This window comes from Thalassophryne amazonica, chromosome 5 (assembly GCF_902500255.1).
Source record: "Thalassophryne amazonica chromosome 5, fThaAma1.1, whole genome shotgun sequence".
NCBI lineage: Eukaryota > Metazoa > Chordata > Actinopteri > Batrachoidiformes > Batrachoididae > Thalassophryne > Thalassophryne amazonica.
Genome location: NC_047107.1, coordinates 27,425,535 through 27,439,206, shown reverse-complemented (window position 1 = coordinate 27,439,206; position 13,672 = coordinate 27,425,535). Strand labels below are relative to the sequence as shown.

The 13,672-nt window shown below is 40.2% G+C and overlaps 1 protein-coding gene across 1 annotated transcript; it reads right to left on the bottom strand.

Annotated features, from left to right (window-relative positions):
* Positions 1-1,399: 1,399 nt before the first annotated feature.
* ankrd39 (ankyrin repeat domain 39) lies at positions 1,400-6,627 on the bottom strand. The gene is made up of 4 exons (XM_034169851.1): positions 6,442-6,627; positions 1,984-2,087; positions 1,689-1,892; positions 1,400-1,578 (listed from the first exon to the last, which is right to left on the bottom strand). Exons 1-4 carry the CDS (start codon positions 6,554-6,556, stop codon positions 1,432-1,434), a joined length of 570 nt encoding a protein of 189 aa, XP_034025742.1. The 5' UTR covers positions 6,557-6,627; the 3' UTR covers positions 1,400-1,431.
* Between the last annotated feature and the right edge of the window lie 7,045 nt (positions 6,628-13,672).

Sequence of the window (13,672 nt, the reverse complement as noted above, 5' to 3'; positions counted from 1 at the left end):
CATCTTGAAGCCCTTGCTGTGTCTCTTTGTGCATCCAAATGCACAGCAACCCGGCATTTTCAGCGAATGAATAAATAAAATAGCTGGATTTACATGCAGACACATTAACAGCCAACGCTATTTTTGCCCCAAGATGGCACCATGAGTCACGTGAGCGATTTTTTTCGACTCATGTCGCCACTCTCTCTAATAAAGGCACTCTATTTCTTACCTTTGTAGTGTAAGACATTTTAAGCCATAAAGTTATGCATAATTATGGGCATGGCCACTTTGAGGGGGGCTGCTGCTGAGTCGATCATGATGACTCTCATAATGTCCATAACTCACTGTCTGCTTGCTGTTGTGGAGGGTTTTGTCCTACATGAGACAATACAAAAAACAATCTTCACAAATGGCTTTCTTTAATACGTTTATTGCTTCATATAAATTGAAGTGTTTAAAATTTTAAATCTGCCGCCAAACAGCCCCCAGTGAATTGGTTGTGGTGGGTAAAACATTTGCATCAAAACATTTAAAAAACATTTCTATCTTTTGGTTGATGCCCCGCCACCCCCAAAAAAACATCAACGCTCCTGTCCAGAGGAAAAAGTCCAGTGACCTCACTGTGATGAGGTACTGTCAACTGTAACTGTAACAGATACACTGATACTTTTCACAGTTCCTTCTTCTCCTCCATCACTATGCTGGAAGAATGACCTACTGGAAGACCCAGGAACAGGGACAATAAATAAATAAATACAGAATTATTTTGAAACAATAGCTCCCCCTGCTGTCCAAAAACTTCGCCTTCTCCTCTCGTCTTCAGTTTTTGAGAACGTCCAACTGCAGACAGATTTGCAGCACAGTACAATACTGTGTGTATTTCTTAATTATTTATATATCGAGGTAGAAATATTCATGTATCCATCCCCTGACTTGTCTGAAGAAAATCATCTGTGTCATTGAAAGAAATCATCAGATTTAGTTTGTCCAGTTACTTATGGTTTGTGAAAATAGAGATTGTACAGAAATGGCTCTAATTCCTAAATGGTCAATGTGATAATTCCCCGAATTAAAGAGAATCTATACTTCAGCTCCACTGTGATGGTGCACACGCAAAATTACAAAAATCATCTCATTATCCAACTACTTATGGACTGGAATGTAAAACAGAAAAAAGCTGCAAATTATCATGTTCGAAAAGCCGGAAGAACTGATCGTCCACTGACTGAAAACCTCAGCTCCAATGTGCATGAAAAAGTGATTTTAAAATAGATCCAACAGTGACGTTCATCTGTGGTCAAAACAAACAAAGACAAAAATAAAAAAAACAGTTATACTGCTGATGTTTGGAACTGTGGCTTCTCTCATTCTCACCTGTTGATACAGTGAATTTTTTTTTTGACATCATTTGTCTGGGTTTTTTTGTGATCCTTGAGATGTAGCGTGCAGTCAGGAAGGTGGCTTTAAGAGCTCCTGCAGCGCCCCCTGTGGTGCCAGTTGGTACGGCAGCAGGAGCTTCTTGTTCTTTTGGCAGCGGAGGGCTGGGCAGCGATCCACAAGAAGCTGACAGACATTTTCATGACCCTGTTCTGCAGCCTGCTCAAAGTAACACACACAAGGACACCAATAAATTCAACTGACTTCATCTACGGAATGGTCGTCACACTAGCAGGTTTACTGTGACGCTGCAGTTCCAGCGGACCTACCTTATGTAAAGGGGATGCACCACCATCATCACAGAGCAGCGGATCTGCTCTGTGATCCAGCAGAAGCCCAACCACCTCCAGGTGGCCACAGTAAGATGATCGATGAAGTGGTGTGGCGCCACCTGGCGTCCGAGGAGATGCACAAGCGCCATTCTCAAGAAGAAACTTGCACACAGCAGCATGGCCGCCGCGACTTGCATAGTGCTGATGTAAAAGGCACAAAGATTCGTGACAAGTTTCATGACGACGGCGCACATCAGAACAGACCAGTCAAATACGATCCCAGTAAACTCACCAGAGCTGTGAATCCAGCCGAGTCTCTCAGGTTCGGATCAGTACCTTTGTGCACCAACAACATAACCCGATCCAAGTCCCCATCCTTTGCTGCAGACCAAATACCTTCAATATGGAACAACAAATATGATTAACCACATTGTGTATTTGAGCTAAATTACAGATGAATTATTAATAATCCATAAATAACTCTTTAAAATGAGTAGGATCATTTTTGTCAGTAATGCATTTATTTTCTGGATTTTATTTCCTATCACTCAAAAACAAAAGTGACTGACACAGATGACAACTCTGAATGAGTTGTAGACTTCTTTGTCTGTAGGCAGTTTCCCATTAGAAAGCACAAAATTGAAGTGATATTTTCAGAATATCAACACAAGTGCAACATGACAGCGTGTTTTTGTGATGGGTTTTGTCCTCTTACAGTAACTTTCATACCAGTGACGCTCTCTGACCTCCCAATAGTCACTGTCACATTTGTGGAATTCCTGTTAAATAACGGCATTTCATTGTTAATTCAAATCCAATATTTTGGTAACATTAAATAAGGTTCAAGAATCTCTTTGTTCCTTCCTCCATTCACAATGATCACACCATGTGTTTTAGAAAGTCATCAGACTCTTTCTCCAAATACTTGCAGGTTTAGTGGACTGGAAACTTTAAATTGACCATCGGTGTGCATGCGGGTGTGAATGTGTTTGTCTGTCTACATGTGACCCTGTGACAGACTGGCGTCCTGTGCAGGGTGGACGCCGCCTCACGCCCTTCCAACACAGTAGCCCTACCAATGTTCTTACAACACAGTATATGAAATATAGTCTTTTCCAATTGCCTGAAAAGCCATGACATCTCCAGGGACCATTGAGAGCCTGCTGACCAGCTGCATCTCCGTCTGGTCTGGGAGCTGTAAGGCTTCAGATTGGATGTCCTTGCAGAGTGTGGTAGAAAGCGTTCACTTTGGAAATGATCTGGTCGTTTGAGCCTGTCGATCGCCGCTCGGTGCTCGGCGTGCCATCCGCCACTGTGGGCCATCTTTAATCCAGTTGTAATTGTCCTTAATCTGTGTGATCCCCATAAGATCTTCACCGAAAGCCATCTGAATTTTCCAAATGGTTTCCACTTGGCTCTCTCACACTTTCTGAAAAAATTTTGATGAAGCAAAGCAGCAGTCGATCAGCCAATTTCCTGACAATGAAAGTCCGACGAGGGGGCTGGACCACTCCTCCCACAAGGCGTGCTCACAGGCGAATGACGCAACCGACAGGTGTGAAAAAACTCACGCATGCGCACGAAGGTTCAAGCTTGGCTGATGCAATCACACATGATTCAATATATATATATATATATATATATATATATATATATATATATATATAATCTTTTTTGACATGTTAAAACATAAAGGTGCACATGTAACATGTACAAGTATTATTAATTAATGGCACCGATTTCATATTTCGGTGATGTTTTAAGTACTGATTTTAACAGCAATTTAAATCATACCAGGCCTGTCTATCTTGCAGTTATCAGTCGGAAACCAAGTGCCAAAAAGCAATGAGAAATTGTGTATAACAGAGATAACCAATGGTCTGTGAAAATTATCTGAAAAATAATTCAGAAACTGAAAAAAAAAAACCTGATGACACCACAAAAAAACTTAGATTGAAGTGCATTAACTAAATACATACTCCTGACATTTGATCACATCTGATTCATCTCATGAAAAGTCACTTCTAACAGCACTTTGACCTTGAAAATTTTTTCCAAGGTAAAAATTTGTGGAATTGGAAACTAGTGCTGGCAGAGGTTTGCGCTCTACGAGTGCATTGCTCTAGTTGGGTATGAAACCAAAGGCCATCAAAGGCTTTGAGAAAAAATACATGTTTAATACTCTGTTGATTGCTATCAAAAAACTATTACACAGAGATAGCGGACAACAAAGTCCCCTTTGTTTGAGGACTGGATAAATGTGATCAGTGATATTTTCATCATGGAAAAACCAACCTTTATATTGAGACTTGAACAAGAAAAATTGAATAGTTGTTGGAAATCCTGGCTAGAGTGTGTAACACCTTTTAGATCTGACTTCATATAAACCTAAAGAGAGAAAAAATACTCAGTAATCCACATATACAAGGTCTGTGAGAAAACTATCCGACATTTTTATTTTGTTCAAAAACTATATGGATTTGAATCATGTGCGCTTGCATCAGACAAGCTTGAACCTTCGTGCGCATGCGTGAGGTTTTTCACGCCTGTTGGTTGCGTCATTCGCCTGTGGGCAGGCTTTGAGTGAGCACTGGTCCACCCCCCTCGTCACATTTTTATTGTTTAGGAATGGCGGAGCAACTGCCGCTTTGTTCCATGAAAATGTTTTAGAAACTCTGCCAGACAGCCAGATGGAAACCATTTGGAAGATTCAGGTGGCTTTCGGTGAAGATTCTATCAGTATCACATGGATTAAGGACCATTAAAACTGGATTAAAAACGGCCCACGGCGGCGGAATCGACAGGCTGGAATGAACAGATCACTTCCAAATTTAAGGCTCTGTTGATGCAGGACGTCGTGTGACTAGCAGAGAAGTTTCAGAAGAGGTCAGGATCAGCACTTTATCGGCACATTCCACTGTTAAAGGAGATTTGTAATGAAAGATGTGCGGACTGATTCGCGCGTCGCGACGCAGCCACTCATAGCGCAGGACAAACAACACCTCCATCTTGGAAGTCTCACAGGTCAAGTTGGAACATGCCCAGCTGTTAAACAATTTCTCGGATACTCACTCGACTGAAAAGCCACCGAAAGCCGTCTGAATCTTACGAATGGTTTCCAACACATGTTGGAAACCATTTGTTTTTATTTTATGAAATTTGTTTATTAAATCTTCTGATGAGCCTGCACAATGTTGTCAAATGTTAAAGTGTTAAGCTGCCATCTTCTTTTGGAGTTCAAGTGTATGTGTTCTTCCTGATTTTCATGTGATAATGAGAACACTTGCAAATGTGATTTTTTTTTTTTTTTTTTTTTTGCTGCATACTGTGCTTAAATAAATAAAAAATAAAATAAAAACCATGACATTTCAGCTACAGTCTGCCAGAAGGCACATGGGAAACTTTATCTGTTTCCTTGTATGAAAATCATTCTCTATTCATCTTCAGATGTACATGGACACTGGGGCATGGGTGGCCTGGAACCATGGACCTTCTTGCTGGGGAGATAAGCAGTGATACTTGGTCCTTTCTGTGTTGCGTTGCCATGTTCTCCCTGTGTTTGCAGGGGTTCCCTCTGAGTGAATCCTCCCAGTTAGAAAAACATGCAGGTTAAGTGAATTAGTGATAGAAAACTGACCCTAAGTATGAGTGGGAGTGTGAATGTGTTTATGTATCAACGTATATCAGCTCTGGATGGGAGTAGTGGAATAGTTTTGACTGTGTTGCATGTAAAGGTTAAACAATATTGACGTCCATTCCATTCTATGACATGTAACATATGTTACCCTGTAACAGGATAATTAACATGACACATGATGCAAACTCACACACACACTCATCTTCAACCGCAGAGTCCAATCAAGGGTCGCAGGGGGCTGGAGCCCATCCCAACAGTCACAGAGCACGAGGCGGGGTACACCCAGGACAGGACGCCAGTCTGTCGCAGGGCCACAAACAGACAAACACATTCACATCCACTCGCACACCTATGGACAATTTAAATGTTCCAATCTACCTAACCCGGAGGAAACCCATGCAAACACGGGGAGAACATGCAAACTCCACACAGAAAGGTCACAAGCGGTAATTGAACCCATGACCTTCTCGCTGTGAGGCAACAGTGCTAACCACTAAGCCACCGTGCTGCAAAATATTAATTTTAAAAACCCTATTAACTCGACCAATAATTTGCATTATTTTTTGTCCAAAATTAGAGTAACTTTAACTTTTGACCCCTCTACAAACTGAAATTGACCTTTGTCACGATTTTTGCTGTTTTTACCCTATAACATTTCAGTCACAAATAGTCCAAACTATACCTTTTTGGAATCCCTGTTATCAGACAAATAATGTGGTATAGTTTTCAATATGATTGGAGCATCTTTTAATTTGGACGGTCCCTGTGTAATTCTTCAACTGACTCCTGGCTGTCGCTTGAAAAGTGAGGTGGAAAGATTTTTTCAGTTATCAGCTGCACTATACTCGTACCTTCATCGCCTTGCAGTAGTAGAACTACCAACACTAGAATTTAAGAGGAAGAGAGCAGATGTAATCCAGATATTCAAACTCAATAACAGCACGAAACTCAGAAATATCCTTAAATCAAATGTTTTAAGACTGCGTCATCTTCCATTTACTCGTCTCTTTCAAAAATATAAGATTTCTACGATGTTTGCATCACTCTTTATCTGTTTTTAGAATCCTGTTTTTAGCCTGCTCAAGTTATAATCAACAAGAGACAAGAACAAACCTCTCTCAAAGTCCATTTCATCCAACGTTTGGCAGACATTAGAAGAAACCGGTGAATGAGTACAGCATAAACAGTGCCGTTGATCAGACGCCATAATGTTAAAATAATCTAGCATTTACTTCAAAAAGACAAAACGCTGAACATCTGTTTATCATGCCTCTTCCTTGGTTTCTTCTTTTTTCTGCTTCTTGCAGATTTCAATTAACTCGGTGTATAGTGCTGCCCCCTTCAGTTTATAAGTGGGATCGCCGCCCTGAAATACTCTCAAGTTGCCACGGCGGGGTTGCAAAAGGTCTAAAATGAAGTTAGAAAGTTTAAAAAAGGACAAAATTACAATGTAGACGTTCAGTCACGAAAACAAAGCAACACTAAATAATGTTACATTTATTTCTCGGACCCATTAAGGACTCAGTGACTCAAACCAGGAGGAGCCGATCCAGAAAACAAGCGCACGATTGGAGAGAGGGCAGGCGCATGATGTCCCAATTGAAAAACAACAAACAAAAAACATCAGCCTAATTAATAATAAATATCCTTCCAATGACTTCCTCATATTAAAGGAGAAATTTGAAAATAAAGTCTGTTAATTATGCAACTCAGACACTGAAACCACAGAGTATATTTTTACACCTGCAAAACTGTATTATGGGAAGAAAGGGGGGGATAACCTGTCTGTTAAACTCTGATCACACGTGAAAGAAATTTATGGAAGAGTACTGAAAGAGAAAAAAAATAATAATTTGTTGGTTAACACAATTTTCATAAATATACACAATGTTAAATTTGTGAAAACCTGCTCAAAACCAGTGCTTTTCACGAAGCACTTCCCTGATTAAATTTACTATTTAGTGTTTAGCTAAATCGTTTTATGACGTATTTTATTTTAAAGTCTGTCTTGGCTTTGTAATTAATAATTTCTTGTGGTGGGGGGGAGGGGGAAATCCTCGTCTGAAGTTATTTGGAAGTCAACGTTGATTAAAAAAAAAAAATCGTTGCCATGGCATTAAAAAAAAACCGTCATCAACAATAAATCTGGAAACGTTAGTCAAATTGTGCAGCTTGGTGATGTTTGACCCAGACGGACGACGGAGAGTGAAGAGAAAAGACGTGCGTGATGGAAGTGTGTGTCACAGTGCAGGAGGGAGGAGTCCGACGAGCCCGTAAAGGAGCACTGGGGAGGTGAGAACGAGTCCACCTGCTAACACATGCTAACAGGCTAATAAACGCCCGCAACAACAACTAACTCCTTGGAGGACAAAAGGAAATGAAATAATAATTTCTTTGTGCTTATAAATTGATAACTAAAGCTGAATCAGTTAAAATACAATAAAACCCGAGGGGCACTGGATAGAATCATGAGAAATGTGAAAGTGTTAAACCTTTACAGACATTCACTGATTTCTGTGCTGATATTCATATCTCAGAGTCTTTGATCTTTGAGATCAAGAGTGTAAAGAATAAATGAAAATATATGCTATTTTACTCATAATTAGCTTTGCATGCTAGCAATGCTAAAAGTTACCAAACTGAATAAAAGGTTTTGTGTTCATTATTTTCAAAAAATAACAAATGTTTAGAAGAATGCACACCATGCCGGCTTAAATGAGCTAGGTATTGTAGTGAATAAATGAAGTTGACTAGGGTGTATACTTGTGCCATAATGTTTTCAAGGGTTTTATCATGATGTCAAATGAATGCAAATGTGTATCCAGGGTTTTCATGTATCCCATAATCCCTTGCGTGCCAGAGAGGCTTTGCAGTCAAAACAACATAGAGAATCCACATGATGACAATTGTAAATTAATATTATACTACAAAAATGTATTTTTTATGCTTTTCATCATGTTAATAAGCGACTGCATGCATGATACCCTGAAAACTTGCTAAAACAATTATAACGAATAATCCGTGTCTACTACATTTAATCTGCGTGGAATTTAATAAACGCAAACCGAATTTCAGACATATATATTAGTCTGGAACAAAGAGGACAAACAGTGTTGTAAAGAACAATAATCAAGACCTTAAAAAGCAAACTTCACTTTCCCCCAGAACAACATGATCAGGAAGCGAGCGTAGCTCACAGAAGCTCCCACTGAAAATAACAGAGAGACAGCCTGTGATTCTCGCATGTTAAAACAAACGCAATAACAACGTCTATAAACCCAGAGAATATATTCATGAGAGTTTTAGGCACAATATAAAAATAGTTTTATGTTGTGATGTTAATGCTGTTGTGCGTGTGCAGCAGTTAAAGTGCAGCCCGATCAGAGCGTCTCAGTGCAGTTCTCAATGTTACTGAGATCTCGCTGAGCGGCGACCTCTCCAAGGTTTTGCGGGATTTGAAACCTCTAAAGGGCGGATGCCTATGCTTTGATAGGTGTTCAACTGATTTATGATGGTTTTGAAATGATACAATATTATACGGTTTGATTAATGATTGAAATATGTGATTATGATAAATTGTATTGAACATGTTGAACTGCTGACAGGTGTGTTGACTCTCAAATCAGTAAAGTGTTTTGATTTAAGGTTTTCATAAATAACACATGCTTAAGTAGGGTGTAACATGTTGGTTTAAAACATGTCAGACATTGACCATTTTTAATAAAGTCATGACTAATGCCTGACATGATGTTTCATGATATGTTCTAAGGTCATGAGGTCAAGGTGTGTACTGCAAATAATATTGTTGTTGTCTCTGTTTATAATCAAAGTGTTTGTACCTTCATGTTTGAACTATGCTGATCAATAATATACAGTTGAATGATTATATTGTTTAAAATTAATTGCTGCTTCTGCATTCTGTAAAATGTGAGTGATCTCATACTTTGACTGTGTGACAGAACTTTGCTTCTAGAAGGAAAACAATGACTGAGTTATTCCTTATCGGGAAGCAACCTTGTGGGTGTCTGGAAGAATACAGTGGCATCGCTCTGAGCTGAACTTGTGGATCTGTTCTCATACGGAGCTGAAAACAGTGATTCTTTAGCACTGTTCTACATTAAATATTAGATACACTTGCCGCGAAGGCAGAGTGGGGGTGTACATGCTTGCAAACCTCTGCACCCAGGGCGATTATCTGATCAGTTCCCATCACAATGTTGGACGATTAAGGATTAACAACAATGCCTGCTTTATGGATTAACTTTATTTCTTCATTTCTACCAGGGAGTTACATTATTACATGTTTGTGCTCAGACCGAGGACATGTGGGACTGGGCACCCCACCTGGACAGACTGATGTGCGATTGACAGCTGTGACATTTTGGACATGTGGTGCAGTTGTTTGTGCATGATCGAGCACATAGGTGCCTCAGTGTTGAGGACCCCAGTGACTGAAGACAGTCAAGGAGATGCCCACCTTTCACTTTGCTGTGGCAGACAAATGATTACATTCAAGAGGTGGCATTAGGACACAGGGTTGTTCCATGTTGTGGTGGGTGCAGCGACGCATGGCACCAGCATATGTTACAGGACTTGACTTGCAGTGAGCAGAGAGTATTACTCTGCCAAGGTGCAACAGGCCCTTCAACCACATAAGCACCAATTAATTTTGTGAAAATTTCCTCAAAATTTCATCTATATTTGTATTGTCAAGTGTGTCGGTTGCGTGGCCCAAGCAGAGGGTCACCTGTCTGAGTCTGGTCTCTTTGAGGTTTCTTTCTCAAATCATCAGAGGGAGTTTTCCCTTACCACTATCGCCTGTGTGCTCACTCTCGGGGTTGGTAAGGTTAGACCTTACTTGTGTGAAGCGCCTTGAGGCAGCTTTGTTGTGATTTGGTGCTATATAAATGAAATAAATTGAATTTTGAATCAAGCAGCAAAATGGCTTCAGTCACTTTGTTTAACCCAGTCATGTCTGTTTTTTTGGCCAGACCAATATCATTACTGGAGAACAGAAGCTGATTGTTTCTTTCTTTTTGATTTGAGTTTGGCTCCAGCCATATTTGTCATTTTCTTTTTTGACTAAGCGACGGTTGACCTGACATGAAATTCACCCAATTCAAAACGAAATCTGGGTGGGACAGCACTGTTCACTCTCGTGTGTGTGGAAGAAAAATCTCCACATCCTGATATCACGATGTTCATGTTTCTTGGTGGAGTTTTGGGTATGTTTAAGAAACCAGAGTCATTGTGTCGTGTCGGCTAAGCTACAATAGTGTTCAGAATAATAGTAGTGCTATGTGACTAAAAAGATTAATGTTGTGGGCTGGGGTGTTTGGCTGGTTTGGTTTTTGTTTTCTGTTTCTCCCACCAGGTGGTATGAATTCAGGACTGAGTGGCTGAGCATCAGGACCTCACCCTGAACACCTGAGGCTTGTTATCACATGCAGGTCATCAGGACTCACAGCTGTGGTGTATTTTGTCTTAATCAGAGATTGCTGCATTTAAACCTTGAATGCACAGTGTGTGATTGCCAGAGACTCGACCTTGTGAGCAGACGTGTGAGATCGACGTCAGGAGAACAATCTCACCATCACAGACACAGAGACCGCTCCAGGTTTGATGCCACAGTCTGTGAAGGAGGATTGGGTGAGGTCTCACGCTCTTCAGCACACTTCCTGAGGTAATTTGGTTTTGGTGACTTTTATGAAGTAATGACAGTGGATTTGGTGTCCCTCACACCTTGTGTTAGTGAGCTGTCATGTTATGCTAATTGTCTAATCAGCTTCTGCTGCAGTGGAGATTTGAACTGAGTTGTTCTGTGCCTGCAGGGTAAGAAGCTGATGTATAGATTTAAGCCAGGAAGTGTTTGCTGATTGCGTGCACCTTTGAGTTGTGTCTCTCTGTGTGGAGTTGGACTCACCTCATGTTTTCTTTCTTCACAGACTCGGTTTGTCGCGGCCACCTGAGGGGTGTCGGCGGGGTCCCTGGGTCCGAACTGCTGTGGCTCCGGACCGTTTGCGCTGCTGAGAGCGCGCCGTGTTTTCACCTCACCAGACCGCGGACATTTTTGATTGTTTATCACTTCACTGTTATGTTTATTAAATTCTGTTATCTTTTGAACCGTGCTCTGCTTATTTCATGCTTGGTCCTTCAAACACTGGGTCAGTTCTCCGCCCGCGTCCGAAACATAACAATTAATCCAGGTTTTGAGTATATTTCTTATTGTTACATGGGAAACAAGGTACCAGTAGATTCAGTAGATTCTCACAAATCCAACAAGACCAAGCATTCATAATATGCACACTCTTAAGGCTATGAATTGGGCTATTAGTAAAAAAAAAGTAGAAAAGGGGGTGTTCACAGTAATAGTAGCATCTGCTGTTGACACTACAAACTCAAAACTATTATGTTCAAGCACTGCTTTTTTAGCAATCCTGTGAATCACTAAACTAGTATTAGTTGTATAACCACAGTTTTTCATGATTTCTTCACATCTGCGAGGCATTAATTTTGTGGTTTGGAACCAAGATTTTGCTCATTTACTAGTGTGCTTGGGGTCTTGTCTTGTGAAACACCATTTCAAGGGCATCTCCTCTTCAGCATAAGGCAACATGACCTCTTCAAGTATTTTGACATATCCAAACTGATCCATGATACCTGGTATGCAATATATAGACCCAACACCACAGTAGGAGAAACATGCCCATATCATGATGCTTGCACCACCATGCTTCACTGTCTTCACTGTGAACTGTGGCTTGAATTCAGAGTTTGGGTGGTCATCTCACAAACTGTCTGCAGTCCTTGGACCCAAAAGAACAGTTTTACTCTATCAGTCCACAAAATATTCCTCCATTTCTCTTTTAGGCCAGTTGATGTGTTCTTTGGCAAATTGTAACCTCTTCTGCCACGTCTTTTATTTAACAGAGGGACATTGCGGGGGATTCTTGCAAATAAATTAGCTTCACACAGGCGTCTTACACCACTTACAGGTAACTCCAGACTGTCTTTGATCATCCTGGAGCTGATCGTGGGTGAGCCTTTGCCATTCTGGTTATTCTTCTATCTATTTTGATGGTTGTTTTCCATTTTCTTCCATGCGTTTTTTTTTTGTGTTTGTTTTTTTTTTTTGTCCATTTTAAAGCATTGGAGATCATTGTAGTTGAACAGCCTATAATCTTTTGCACCTGCGTATAAGTTTTCCCCTCTCCAATCAACTTTTAATCAAACTACACTGTTCTTCTGAACAATGTCTTGAACATCCATTTTCCTCAGGCTTTCAAAGAGAAAAGCATGTTCAACAGGTGCTGGCTTCATCTTACATAGGGGACACCTGATTCACACCTGTTTGTTCCACAAAATTGACGAACTCACTGACTGAATGCCACACTACTATTACTGTGAACACCCCCTTTTCTACTTTTTTTTTTACTAATAGCCCCAATTTCATAGCCTTAAGAGTGTGCATATCATGAATGCTTGGTCTTGTTGGATTTGTGAGAATCTACTGAATGTACTGGTACCTTGTTTCCCATGTAACAATAAGAAATATACTCAAAACCTGGATTAATCTTTTTAGTCACATAGCACTACTATATTCTGAACACTACTGTACATGTGCAGATGCAATTTACTGTGATTGCTTGCATCTGCTGCATTCAGCATCAAGACTTTATGGGAACAGGGTTCTCAAGTCTCACACACTGTCTGTGAGATATGTTCTCACACTCATCCCACACCTTGTATTATCATATTGAGAGGAAGAGATCACGCCCACAAGGAGGGATGACTTTTTCCCTTCTACATCATACATGGTGAATAAAAATATGATGCGACGAGTCTAGTTGTGACAGTGAAAGAACTGCTCCCTAAACTTTGAGTGGCTCTGCCCAAACAGATTGTAATCTCACTCCAAACTCGAGAACCCCGGTGAGAATATCATGTGAGTACTAATAACAAATGTTCCAGTATCCACTGTGGAGCAGCAGATGAAACAATCAACAAAGAAAATCCAGCTTTGAAAATGTTATTTTCGTGAAAACTAAAAAATTATTTGCATAAAATCCATAAAGTAGTCATCATATGGAATGGCCCATTTTCAGAATAATATATCTGATGATTGGATATTTACAGTATTGATTATTGCGCTTTATTTTCATATGACTTTCTCACTTCTTTTCATCCATTGTAAACTCATGCTGCTTTATTGTTGTCCTCCTTTTTGTATAGTTGCTGCTGAGCTGAGTGATAATTGAAGATGATGCATTCAATATGTCATTTTAATACGATGTCCTGTAGAGGCAATGATGCTGCTGCAGCAAAGTGAAATCTAAATCTCAGC

Bases quoted from the DNA above. Each gene is read 5' to 3' on its own strand.
- ankrd39 (XM_034169851.1), bottom strand. From the start codon at position 6,556: ATGCTAGATTATTTTAACATTATGGCGTCTGATCAACGGCACTGTTTA. The intron at 2,088-6,441 runs GTTTGTTCTTGT...TCCATATTGAAG, and splicing joins TGAAATGGACTTTGAGAGAG to GTATTTGGTCTGCAGCAAAG. The intron at 1,579-1,688 runs GTAGGTCCGCTG...TACTTTGAGCAG, and splicing joins GTGCATCCCCTTTACATAAG to GCTGCAGAACAGGGTCATGA.